We start from the raw sequence: 13,562 nt of genomic DNA on the forward strand, positions 1-13,562 counted from the left end.
CACATTCCAGGCAGATGGAAGGGACAAACAGCAAAAGCAAAGAGGAAGCAACAGTGACATTTCCTAGTTTTTAGGAGAGTGAAGATCTCCCTATGTGTAAGAGCACATTTCTGCTTTGATTTCCCTGGTGGAGAACTGGGTACATGAGCATCCAAGGAGTTAAGGAAGAGGCATGGAAAGTCAGCATCTCTTTATCAGGACTCCACTGATGAGGGAGGAAGGGGTGGGAGGCTGGGACCACAGAAGGGGTATCAAACCCAGAGGGTATGTGTGAACTGCCCACTCTACACAGAAAGCATAAAGAATCCCTAATAGGCCATGTTGTGCCTGTTGACATCACTGGCCTCATCCAGTCTCACAGTCCTGGTGTGCCTGTTGGCATCAGATTCCCTGAGATCCTGGAACCATCAGACATGAAGATATCCATATCCCTGCTTTCTTCCCTTCTTCCTAGTTTTGTTCAAAGCACTGAAGCTTTAAAAAAAAAAAAAAAACCCTATGTTTTCCAATGTGAACCACATCCTGCTCTCACTAACTCCACCCTTGGTGACTTAGCTGACAGTCTGAAGGAAGCTGGTGACTATTTAAGTCAAAGGTCCCTCAGGCTTGCAACCAAGTCATTGCCAAGGACTCTATCAAGGACACTGAAATGGAAAAACCAGAAGAGCCAGCAGTGACTCTTGGGCAGACCCTGGAATGGCTGAGGAAAGAGCTGGTGAGTCTTTTCCTTTGGCTTGTCGTCTCTCCCTATATTTCCCAAGGCTTTTGCGCTCTCTCTCTCTCTCTCTCTCTCTCTCTCTCTCTCTCTCTCTCTCTCTCTCTCTCTCTCTTATACACACACACACACACACACACACACACACACACACACACCCTTCCCAGTACTTCATTGGCTGTGAAAGGGGCTTCAGGCTGAAGTTTGAGCGCTGCAGGCACCCCTCCCTGGGGCAGCCACACAGAATACAATGGAGTTCTTAGGTATTGGAAAAGTGGGTCATGGCCTACATAGGAGACACTGGGTGCTAGCCAGACTGGTTTTAGCATGGTGCTCTGTTGCTGTGGGACCTCTAGTTAGCGTCTTTATCTTTCTGAGCCTCAGTTTCTTTAATCACAAGATGAAGATAACAATAATGCCAACATCATGGGGGTTGTAGGAAGGCTTCAGTGAGAGCTGTCTGTCATTTATCTTATTAGCGCTTGGCGCCTAGGGTGAAATCAGGGGACACAGACAACACCCGGTGCACTAGCCGGGAAAGCAGAGGCACCAACAAGAACTGAGACTAAGGATGTATGTGGAGGTGCAAACACAGGGAGGTGAGATGGAGGAAGCCCAGTGGAGGCAAAAATGGTGATGGCTGGGCCATGAGTACTGACACCAGTTCCCACTGCAGAAGGTGCCAAAAAGAGCCGGTAGCTGTGGGACTTCTGCTCTAGGGTTGAAAGAGGAACTGTGCTTTAGAGCATGCTGGGAAATATTTACTTATGCAGCTTGCTCTTGTCTCCTGTTTCCAGTTGGTAAAGACTTACCCATGAGTCACTAATTCTCCTGAGTGTGCATGCCATGTTACCTGGGAAGCCAGGCACCATGCCTTTCCTTGTGGTGTTTTCTCCATGTCCCAGAATAAAGAGGTGTCCCAAAATATGTGTGTGCCACAGCCAAGAAAGAGGAAGAGACTGTCCAGGAGCATCAGAGGAGAAAGGGACAGATAAGATCATCCCAGTAGACTTTTGTGGGTTGCTAGGCAACAGGCCAGCTGGGAGGCAATGCAACAGGGTTTCTCATGGGGTTGGGGTCAGCAGCAGCTGTGACTTACAAGCCAACGGGCACCCCAGTTGCACAACTGGCCCTCCCAGCACGTAGTCTTGGGCTCCTCATATTTAAGGTGATAGGGCTAGCACACACAAAATAAAAATCACTTTTCTTTTTTGCAGTGATAACCCCGACCCCTAGGGCCTTGCACATGAAATATTCTGCCGTTGAGCCACACCCCAGCCCTCTTAAACACTATTTGAGTGGGAAAATGTTTTTCTTGAGAGAGTTTCTCTGTGTAGCTTTGGAGGCTGTCCTGTCACTCTCTCTCTCTGTAGACCAGGCTGGCCTCAATAGAGATCTCATAGAGATCCACCTGCCTCTGCCTCCCGAGTCCTGGGATTAAAGGCGTGCACCTCCACCACCCAACGGGACTTTGGAGCTTTGGGCTAGAAAAGCCACTAAGCACTAAGTGTTCAAAGCTTGGTGAGCTTTTCTGTGGGATCTTGGAAAATAAGAATGTTGAGAGCCATGCAGACAATGGAGGCTGGCCTTGTGAAGTTCCAGAAAGTTCCTTAAAGACTCTATCAGAGCCATTTGCTATTTTGAGTTGAGGATCCGTGGTTCTGGTCAGCTGGGGTAAAGAGTGATTGACAAGCGACCAGAACCACTGAAGTAAAACCTTTGCTTTTCTGGAACAACTGACGATGCTTAGCTGGAGCTGAAACATTAGCGGTGAGTAAGAAGACACCAGCATCACTGAGGTGAAATCTCCTGGGAAGTGTTTCCTCAGAGACAACATGCAGAAGCTGTGTTCTAGAGGCATCCAGGGTTGTACCTCCACTTGGCAGCTGAACTTGGTAGTGTAAAGGCCACCCAGGTGATACTGGTTTTGAAGCTATGAAGCAGTGATGGAGAATAGTTGAGACTTTGCACTGTGAGAGGTCAGGAATGTCATGGGAAAAGGTGGAACCTCAGTAGCAGTTGAAGGCCCAGCATTAAAAGGGTCATGCTGAGAGGCTGAGATCTGGCACCATGAAGAGAGCCCAGGAAAGGCTATTGGTAAAAGTGCAGCCCAATTGTAGCAGAGACCCCAGCATTTTGGAGGTGATTTGAGACAATTTGACCAAGAACAGCAGCCACAGTGGAGTGGAGCCAGATGGAGCCTGGAAGACAAGTCATGTGTGTTGTAGAGGGCAGGTCCAGAGAAGAGACCCTTGGAGGAGCTCAGAAGATCTGAATGAATCCCCAGGTATTGGACCTTGAGTTATTTACAGTGTTAAGAGTTTGGTTTTGTTCTGATTGTGACTGTGCCCTGGTTCTTCCCTCTTGAAGTAAGAAAGTATTTAACTTACTTTTGACCTTATGGGAACCCACAGTTGAGAGACTTCAAACTTTTAGAAAAGATTTTGGATTTAAAAGATACTTAGGATTTTTAAAGAGACTAAAATTTTAAGTGTGAATTTTTAAAGACTGTGGGACTTCTTAAGTTTGTAAAATATTTTTATTGTAATGTTGATATTAATATGTGATCTTGGGGTGAGCAAGAAAGGAAAGATTGTGGCTCAACGGTGAAGTATTTGTGTGTCAAGCTGACAAGAAGTTGGATGATTGTGCTGGCTAGTTTGATGTCAACTTGGCACAAGCTAGAGTCACCTGAGAGAAGGAAACTTTAATTGAGAGAATACCTTCATAAGATCTGGCTGCAGGCAACCCTTATGGCATTTTTTAAATTAGTATTTGTGGGGGATGGCCTAGTCTGTTGTGAGTGGGGCCACCCTGGGCTGTTGGTCCTGCGTTATGTAAAAGATCAGGCTGTGCAAGCTAAGGGAACAAGCCAGTAGGCAGCAATCCTCCATGACCTCTGCATCAGCTCCTGCTCCAGGTTCCTGCCCTGACTTCCTTCAATGGTGAACTGTGATGTGGAAGCAGAAGTCAAATAAACCATTTCCTCCTGCGGCTGCTAAGGTCATGGTGCCTCATCACAGCGGTAAACCTAAGACAATCACCATGACCAAGACAACTTACAGGAGGAAGGGTTTATTTGGCTTACAGTTTTAGAGGGACTGTCATAGTTCAGAAGCATGGCAGCAAGCAGTAGACATGGTAGTTGGGACAAGGGGCTGAGGGCTCACTTCCAGGACCACTACAAACAGAGAACAGAGAACGAATTGGGAATGACAAGTGGTTTTCAAAACCTCAAATCTCAGACCCAAGTGGCATACTTCCTTCAACAAGGCCACATGTTCTAAACCTACCCAAACAATGCTACCAATTTGGAAGCAAGTATTCAAACATTTAAGCTTATAGAGGACATTCAAGCCACCACAGCAAGCTTGGCAGCAAGTGCCTTTACCTGTAATGCCATCTTACTAGTCCTACATTTGATCCCCCCCCCCCGCCACCTCCACACTAAAGATTTATTTTTAATTATGTGTATGTGGGGGCAGGGCTGTGCACATGAGTGCAAGTGCCTATGGAGGCCAGAAGAGGGCACTACATGCTTGCAGCTGGAGCTATGGCTGTGAAAAGCATGGTCTTTATTTTTATTTTTTCCAATTCTTAATTACTACTCATATTTACATATCCATCCCCCCATTTCCTTGCCCTCCCATCCTCTCATGTTCCCCCCAACCCACTCCCAACTCCTCCCAGGGATAGTGAGGCCCTCCATGAGGGACCTTCAAAGTCCATCCTATCATTTGGGGTAGGGCCTAGGCTCTCCTTGCTGTATCTGGGCTCCAATTCCCTTCATAGGGAATGGGCTCCCAAAGTCCATTTGTGCTCTAGGGATAATGGGTGATGTTTCTCAGACTTCATTCCCAGCGCATTTATCATCTGTATATAGTAGGACTACTGATTTTTTTGAGTTAATCTTGTATCCTGCCACTTTGCTGAAGATATTTATTAGCTGTAGGAGTTCCCTGGTAGAGTTTCTCGGGTCACTTATGTAAACCATCGTATCATCTGCAAATAGTGAAAGTTTGAGTTCTTCCTTTCCAATTTGTATCCCCTTGATCTCTTTGTATTGTCTTATTGCTCTAGCTAGAACTTCAAGTACAATATTGAAGAGATATGGAGAGAGTGGGCAGCCTTGTCTTGTTCCTGATTTTAGAGGAATCACTTTGAATTTCTCTCCATTTAGTTTGATGTTGGCTGTTGGTTTGCTGTATATTGCTTTATCATGTTTAGGTATATTCCTGTTATTCCTGAACTCTCCAAGACCTTTATTATGAAGGGATGTTGGATCTTGTCAAAGGCTTTTTCTGCATCTGGTGAGATGATCATGTGGTTTTTCTTTTTCAGTTTGTTTATATGGTGTATTACATTGATAGATTTTCATATGTTGAACCATCCCTGCATTCCTGGGTTGAAGCCAACTTGATCATGGTGGATGATTTCTCTGATGTGTTTTTGGGATTCAATTTGCCAATATTTTGTTGAATATTTTTGCATCGATGTTCATGAGGGATATTGGTCTGTAATTCTCTTTTTTCGTTGTGGCTTTGTGTGGCTTGAGTACCAAGGTAATTGTAGCCTCATAAAAAAAGCTTGGCAATGTCCTTTCTACTGCTATTGTGTGGAACAATTTGAGGGGTACTGGTAATAGCTCTTCTTTGAATTTCTGGTAGAATTCTTCACTTAAACCATCTGGCCCTAGGCTTTTTTTTGGTTGGTAGACTTTTGATGACTGCTTCTATTTCATTGGGGGTTATAGGTCTGTTTAAATTGCTTATCTGTTCTTGATTTAATTTTGGTAAGTGATATCTATTCAGAAAATTATCTGTTTCCTTTAGATTTTCAAATTTTGTGGAGTACGGGTTTTCAAAGTATGACCTGATGATTCTCTGGATTTCCTCAGTGTCCATTGTCATGTCTTCCTTTTCATTTCTGATTTTGTTAATTAGCTCTCTCTCTTTGCCTTTTGGTTAGTTTGGATAGAGGTTTGTCTATCTTGTTGACTTTCTAGAAGAACCAACTCTTTGTTTCATTGAATATTTGTAATGTTTTCCTAGTTTCTACTTTATTGATTTCAGCCCTCACTTTGATTATTTCCTGGCATCTACTCCTCTGGGGCAAGTTTGCTTCCATTTGTTCTAGAGCTTTCAGTTGCACTGTTAATTATCTAGTGTGACTATTCTCCAGTTTCTTCATGTGGGCACTTAGTGCTATAAACTTTCCTCTTAGCACTGCTTTCAGAGTGTCCCATAAGTTTGGTTATGTTGTGTCTTTATTCTCATTAAATTCTAGGAAGTCTTTAATTTCTTTTTTTTTATTTCTTCCTTGACCCAGGAATGGTGCAATTGTGCATTATTCAATTTTCATGATTTTGTAAGGTTTCTGCAATGTGTTGTTGTTGAATTCTAGCTTTAAAGCATGGTGGTCTGATAAGATACAGGGGGTTATTCCAATTTTCTTGTATCTGTGGAGGTTTGCTATGTTGCCGAGTATGTGGTCAATTTTAGAGAAGGTTTCCTGTGCTGCTGAGAAAAAGGTATATTCTTTTGTGTTTGGATGGAGTGTTCTATAGATGTCTGCTAATCCCAATTGGGTCATAACTTCTGTTAGTTCTTTTGTTTCTTTGTTAAGTTTCTGTCTGGTGGTCCTATCTAATGGTGAGAGCAGGGTGTTAATGTCTCCTACTATAAGTGTGTGAGGTTTTATGTGTGATTTGAGCTTTAGTAATGTTTCTTTTACCAATGTGGGTGCCTTCATATTTGGGGCATAGATGTTCAGGATTGAGACTTCATCTTAATGGACTTTTCCTGTGATGAGTATGAAATGCCCTTCTTCATCTCTTTTGATTGATTTTAGTTTGAAGTCCAATTTGTTAGATATTAGGATTGCTACAACACCTTGTTTCTTAGGTCCATTTGATTGGAAAATCTTTTCCTAACCCTTTACTCTGAGGTACCCTCTGTCTTTGAAGTTGAGATGTTTTTATTGTATGCAGCAGAAAGATGGATTCTGTCTTCGTATCCATTCTGTTAGCCTGTATCTTTTTATAGGCAAGTTAAGACCATTGACATTGAGTGATATTAATGACCATTGATTGTTGATTCTTGTTTGTTTGGGATGTTATTTGGTGGTGGTGTTATTATGTGTGGATTCCCCCCCCCTTTTTTTTATTTTGGTGTTTGGTAAGTGGGATTATCTATTGCCTATGGTTTTTTTTTTAGTTATCTTTGTTGGGTTGGAGTTTTCCTTCTAGTAATTTCTGTAGGGCTGGATTTGTGGATATGTATTGCTTAAATCTGGTTTTGTCATGGGATATCTTGTTTTCTCCATCTATAGTGATTGAAAGCTTTGCTGGATACAGTAGTCTGGGCTGGCATCCATGTTCCCTTAGCGTTTGTATAATTTCTATCCAGGATCTTCTGGCTTTCAAAGTTTCCATTGCGAAGTTGGGTGTAATTCGGATAGGTCTGCCTTTATATGTTACTAGGCCTTTTTTTCTGCTCTTAATATTTTTTCTTTATTCTGTAAGTTTGGTGTTTTGATTATTATGTGGCGAGGGGACTTCTTTTTGTGGTCCAATCTATTTGGTGTTCTGTAAGCTTCTTGTACTTTCACAGGCATATCCTCCTTTAGGTTGGGGAACTTTTCTTCTATGATTTTGTTGAATATGTTTTCTGTACCTTTGAGCTGAATTTCTTCAACTTCTTCCATACCTATTATTCTTAGGTTTGGTCTTTTCACAGTGTCCCATATTTTTTGGATATTTTGTGTTAGGGACTTGTTGGACTTGAGATTTTCTTTAGTCTGTATATCCTCTAGTGAGTCTTCAACACCTGAGATTCTCTCTTCTATCTCTTGGATTATATTGGTTATGCTTACATCAGTGGTTCCTGATTGTTTACCCAGCTTTTCTATTTCCAGCATCCCCTCATTCTGTGTTTTCTTTATTGTTTCTAATTCTGCTTTCAAACCATGGACTATTGAATTGTTTCCTTCACTTGTTTGGTTGTTTTTTTTCTTGGCTTTCTTTAGATTCTTTAAAAGATTTGTTTATTTCTTGAATTTTTTGGTTTGTCTTTTCCTCCATTTTATGTAATTTTTTGCTTGTTTTTTCTTCTGTTTCTTCAAGGGATTTTCTTGTTTCCTCTTTAATAGTCTCTATCATCTTCATAAGATAATTTTTGAGGTCCATCTCTTCTTCATCCTCTGTGTTGGGCTTTTCAGATCTTGCTGGTGTGGAGTCCCTAGATTCTGGTGGTGTCATATTGGTCTTTCTGTTGTTGAGTGTGTTCTTACTCTGCCGTCTTCCCATCCTTTCTTCCAGTGGGTACAGGTGATGTCTATAGTGGGAAATTACCAATACGGAGTCAGGTAGAAATATAAGGGTATTTAATAGGGAAAAGCCTTACTTACAGAGCGACCTAGCCAGCCGGTGGCAGCAGCCTGTACAGCAAGAAGCAAAGAGAAACCGAAACCGCAAACGCAGTCACACTACGTCACTCTGACCACGCCCTCACAAGCGTGGTCAGGCACACCTGTAGCCAGCCCCTAAGAAGGCGTGGCTACAGCTTCCCCTACAGATGTCTTTCCCTCTCTTTTAGTCTCTTCAAGCAAAGGGCGGAGGGCGGAGGGGGGACCAAGAGTAAGGTGTGTCTTTCCTGTCTGGACAGGTCCACTCCTGTCGAGGGGCAAACTCAGGAAGATGAGGGGGGGAATGAGGGAAGTTGGGGCCAGAGCAGAGCCCAGACTCACCTCAGGCAGCAGGCAGAGGGAAGAGGGCAGAAGGGGGACAAGGACAAGGTATGTCCAGACTCAGGGTGGGCCTTCCTGTCTGGGCAGGTCCACTCTTGTGGAGGGCCAGGCTCAGGAAGAAGGAGGAGGGGTTTGTGGAGGGAGCTGGGGCCAGAGGAGAGCCTAGACTCACCTCAGGAGGAGGGTGAAGCATGGTCTTTATTAAAGCAATAGAAACCTAAGACACAGGTCATCTAGCAATGACCTAAAGCACACAGGAGGCTCATACAGGGCATGTTAAAACATGGTGCCAGTTTCTGTAAGGTGTTTGGATACCCTCAGATCTTGGTATCCACAGGGATGGATCCTGGAGCCATCCTCCTTGAATACTGAGGGACACTCGCCCTTTTGTGGCTTTTCAATGTATGTTGCAAAAGTTACTTCAGCACAAAATAAAATTTAACATGTTAAAATAGGGTGCAAAGTATAGGAAAAGTTTTCTGAAAGAAGATGAGAGGTTTAGAGGTGGATGACACTAATGTCCTCCTTCCTATTTCTGTATTCAATGAGGTATTGCATGTCATTGGCTTCTGAAAAACCCAGCTGTGTGCTAATAAGATAATGAAAGCAAAAGGGGAAATTTTATCTTATTGTAGAGCAAGTTGTTTTGACACTGCTGATCCCCTGAGAAGGTTTTGGGAACCTAGGTGTCCCCAAGCCTTGCACTTCTAAATCTGCTCCAGATGCAGGGTTGGCTTCACTTCACTGTTAATGACAGAAGCCACTAGCATGTTAATAATTGTGATGACTATTCTTGGTTGTCAACTTGACCACATCTGGAATTAACTAAAACCCAAGGGGCTGGGTTTTCCTGTGAGCGATTTGTTCTTAACTAATTCACTCAAAGTGAGAAGACAGCTTTTAATCCAGATCTTTTGAGGTGGGAAGACACACCTTTAATCTGGGCCACACTTCTGGCAGTTTATATAAAGGGCATGGAAGAAAGAAACTTGCTCTCACTATCACTGCAAAATCCATTCCTTCACTGGCATTAGAGACTACTTCTTCAGGATTCTGGCATGTGCTGAAGACCAGCTGAGACATCCAGCCTTATGGACTGAACAACTACTGGATTCTTGGACTTTCTGTTGGTAGATAGAGACTTTTGGGCTAGTTGGACCACAGCCTGTAAACCATTCTTAAGATAGATAGATAGATAGATAGATAGATAGATAGATAGATAGATATTCTGTTAGTGTGTTCCTCTAGAGAACACGGATGGTTTGTTTGTTACCATGAAGATTAAAGGATACAGTCGTGGTATCTGTGTCACACTTCAGAGCATGTCTTCCAATGCACCCTGTCCTCATTAGAGTCTTGGGAAGGTAAGTAATGTCCTCTCACTTCCTGGATTCAAACTGAGGCTTCAAGGGAATATGTTATCTGTGGCTTGTGTGAGGATGTAGGGGCTTGACTCCACTGAGACAGTGATGGGCACGGGGCTAAATGAACACAGACTGTGCCTGTCTCACTCCCATCAATGCCTCATCTCTCCTAGGCTGAGATGCAGATCCAAGACCAGCAGCTGCTGCTCTCACTGAGGCACCTGCAGAGCCTCCTGGAGGAACTTCGGGCCGAAAGCACCCACTGGGAGGATACCAGGCCCAGCAGAAACACATCACCTTTCCGAGCTAGACTGGGCTCAGAAGGCAGGAGCTGTCAGCCTGTGTCGAGGGAATTGGCCCAGCTTCTCCAAAGGGAAGAGAGCAGGCGGAGCTCCCTTCCTTAACCGGCCAAAGAGGATACTCATCAAAACCCTCCCACCACAAGTATAAATTTTGTGTCTGCTGTGTGTCCTTGGATCTGTTACTTCTTAACTGCCTCTGTCACTTACCTCTGTGTGTGTGTGTGTGTGTGATAAATTATTGGATGCATACATGCTTCAAACGTACAACTCTGTTACATAGTTTCTAGAAAGTTATCACCATGAGTGATAACCTATATTTTAGGAAATTTTCACAGTATAATTGTTAAAGATTGTGATGTACAAAGATGTCTGCCTAATATTGCCTTGGTGAAAAATCAGAATACCTGTAGTGACTTCCTGGCTATTTTCTGTGTTCCCAGCAGACCTTCCCGGCCCCCTTTATCTGATAACAACAGGCCCTGTTGCAACCACAGGTAACCAGGCCTAGTCAACTATAACTCATGTTGGCTCAAACATCATGATTCATGATTAGCTTAATTCATGGGCATGTGACTCAACAAAGCCACCCACAATTCTTCCCTGGGATGACTACCTGCCAACCATACTTCAAGGGTGCAGTTTGATTTCTTTTAGGCTAGATTGATCTTTGCCAGTAAGCAGTGTAGGGTTAGATCCCAGGGCAAGAGATGAAAGGAGGGACTGGCTCCTTTGTCCCCTGCAGTATCTTGTAGGCTTTTTGCAACTCTTGGTGTCACCCAACAGTGATCTTCACTATAGAGCAAGTGGCACAAGCTCTGTATAGGTCCAGGGCCCAGCTTAGAGGCACCCTCTAGGCTCAGAGCCTCTTCTTAGATGTCTGCAGGCCAGGCCTACAGGGCTCCTGTCTGTGTGGTTTGAATTTTAATCCTTCAGCTTCCTTGTTCCCCCAGCACTGGGGGTGGTAAATTCTCCCTGTAATTGCTAGTTTGAAATTATTTTTAGAACTTCTCATCTGCTCAGTTAACTTTATACTTACTTAACAATTCTTTGTATTAAATTCTGTATGTTTAAAAAAAAAGGAAGAAAGAGAAGGCATGACTTCTTTTCTACCTATTCCACTGACACCATTTTTGCTATTCTTGCCAATGCAGTTCTAACTATTCTAATGTCTTCCACTGCAGAAGAATCTCTAGGATGCATATGTCAGAGAGACAGGCCAGAGAGGTGCTCTTGTTTATAAGAAGCTGTAGGGAAGGTGCTCACAAGGCTCCACCCCTAACTGAGTGAATGTTGGTGGCTGCTGGGCAGGAGAAATCCGTTTTCCTTAAGTGCATTGTCTCTGGTAGGTCAACCCTGAATGAGTGGAGGCCCCATACCCATGAGTGTATGAGCAGTACAAATTGGACTCTGTGGGTAAAAAGATAAAAGTAAAAGACATGAAGTTGGAAGGGGGTCAGGGTGAGTCTTAGAAGAGTTACATGAAGGAGTAGGGGTGAAAATAGTCAAAATATATTGAGCAAGTATATGAAATTTTCAGAATATATATATATATATATATATATATATATAGAGAGAGAGAGAGAGAGAGAGAGAGAGAGAGAGAGAGAGAGAGAGAGACCTTAGCCCAAGATGGTGTGCTCTGAATCTGGCCCAATATTAGCAATTGGAAATTTTGCCAGTATAGTCAGTGGTGGCTATAAACCCAGTACTTGTGGAGACTGAGGCAGGAGGATTGTACGAGTTCTAGGCCAGCCCTGAGCTACATAGTGAGGGTTGAGAGGAGTTTGGTATGGAGATGTAGCTCAGGGGTTTAGTACATGTCTAGCTCGTGTGAGGCTGGATTTGATCCTTAACATCACAAAAGAAAAACAAAAGGATTTTCACATGCCTGATTACAGAGATGGTTGTTCATCTGATTTTTAATTTAATTTCAACCCTACCTTTTCTTATGTGTTTGTGTGTATGTATGTGAATATGTGTAGATATCCATGCGTGGGTGTGCACATTAGGGTAGAGGCCAAAGGTCAATGTTGGGTATCACCTCAATAGCTTCCACCTTACTGCTTGAGACAATGTCTCTTCACTGAGCTTGGTGCTTTCCAATCAACTAGACTAACTGGCCAGTGTGCTCCAGAAATCCTCCTGTCTCTGCTCCCTTCGCTGGGATTACAGGTGCATATCACCTTTTCTGGCTTAAAAAAAAAAAATGTGTATTCCTGTGTTTGTTTCTGTAGGCCAAAGGGGTGTGGGGATATTCCGGGGTCAGATCCCTGTTGTATGACAGAACTTCTTTTGGGGAGATATAACACAATTGTCTACTCACCTCAGATAAAGAACTCATGACCGACCAAAGTACGAATACCACCAAAGTCCAATTGGGTGAACAGATGACTTTTATTGTAGTTTCTTACAGGAACATGGGTGAGGGGTTACTTACAGGAGCAGAAATAACTCAAAGACAGCTGTATCATCAAAACCCACCCTAGCATGGGTGACAGCTCACAAAGCTGGGAACCTGGAGCTCACTGCACAGCCTGCAGGTTTAGAGTCTTTAGATAGCTCCAAATGACCAGAAGACAACCGATATGAAATTGCAGAAAGCAGTTTTATCCTTGAGGCAGAAAAACCAGCATGCTGGGGTCCACACAAAATGGTGTCAACCCTGGGAGAGGGTAAGACAGTCCCTTTTAAGCTCACTTAGGGAAATTCCAGGTGTGTTAGTGTACCTTGAAATGAGTGAGTGTAGAACCTTCCTGGTATAGGAGTCATGTTGTGATTGGCTCATGACATCTTGTCAGCAGCTGTGGCTGCAGTGTTAGGCAGCTGTTTGCAGTGTAAGGGGTCTATTTGACTGAAGATAGCAAGAACAGTTCCTGTTTGTGGCCAGGTAGGACTCTGATTGGCCACCAGACTGAATGTACTTCCTGAGGGTCTGATGGAAGCCAGACATGAGTCAACATAGGATGGTGGGGTGATATATGGCAGGGGTCTTAGCAAACTGGCCCTGGTCCCTTCAGCAGGCAACTCAGCAGACTGGAGTATGTCTTTCCCAGGTGCCATGGTCTAAATCTCATCCAGGCAGCTCAGCTGGTTTCTGCTTTTCCAGGCAGCTGGTCTGGTCTCAGAGTCCTCTTGGCAGCTCAGCTTCCTTCTATCCAAGGGTCATTCTCAGCTCTTAGTGTTTACTCTTACAGGAAGCTAACTAGGGAATCTGGTCAGTTTCAGGGACTTCCTGAAGTTATTTTGAGTTTGTTTACCTTCCTGTTTAAGGAGCTTCCTGCAGGATGGAAAGTTTTAATCTTGGAGGAAAGTGTTAAAAAACAGTCCCCTAAAGCTGGAGCGACAGGCAGTTGTTGGGCACTTGACCCAAGGGCTGGGGACCAAACTTTGGGTCTTCTGGAATAGCAAACAAACACTCTTAACCACTGAGACATC

The 13,562-nt window shown here is 43.7% G+C and overlaps 1 protein-coding gene across 1 annotated transcript; it reads left to right on the forward strand.

Annotated features, from left to right (window-relative positions):
* The first annotated feature begins 562 nt into the window (after window positions 1-562).
* CUNH20orf202 (chromosome unknown C20orf202 homolog) lies at window positions 563-10,493 on the forward strand. Its single transcript, XM_035446801.1, has 2 exons — window positions 563-715; window positions 9,999-10,493. Exons 1-2 carry the CDS (start codon window positions 650-652, stop codon window positions 10,227-10,229), a joined length of 297 nt encoding a protein of 98 aa, XP_035302692.1. The 5' UTR covers window positions 563-649; the 3' UTR covers window positions 10,230-10,493.
* Window positions 10,494-13,562: the final 3,069 nt, after the last annotated feature.

The sequence above is a fragment of the Cricetulus griseus genome, chromosome 6 (genome assembly GCF_003668045.3).
Source record: "Cricetulus griseus strain 17A/GY chromosome 6, alternate assembly CriGri-PICRH-1.0, whole genome shotgun sequence".
Taxonomy (NCBI): Eukaryota; Metazoa; Chordata; class Mammalia; order Rodentia; family Cricetidae; genus Cricetulus; species Cricetulus griseus.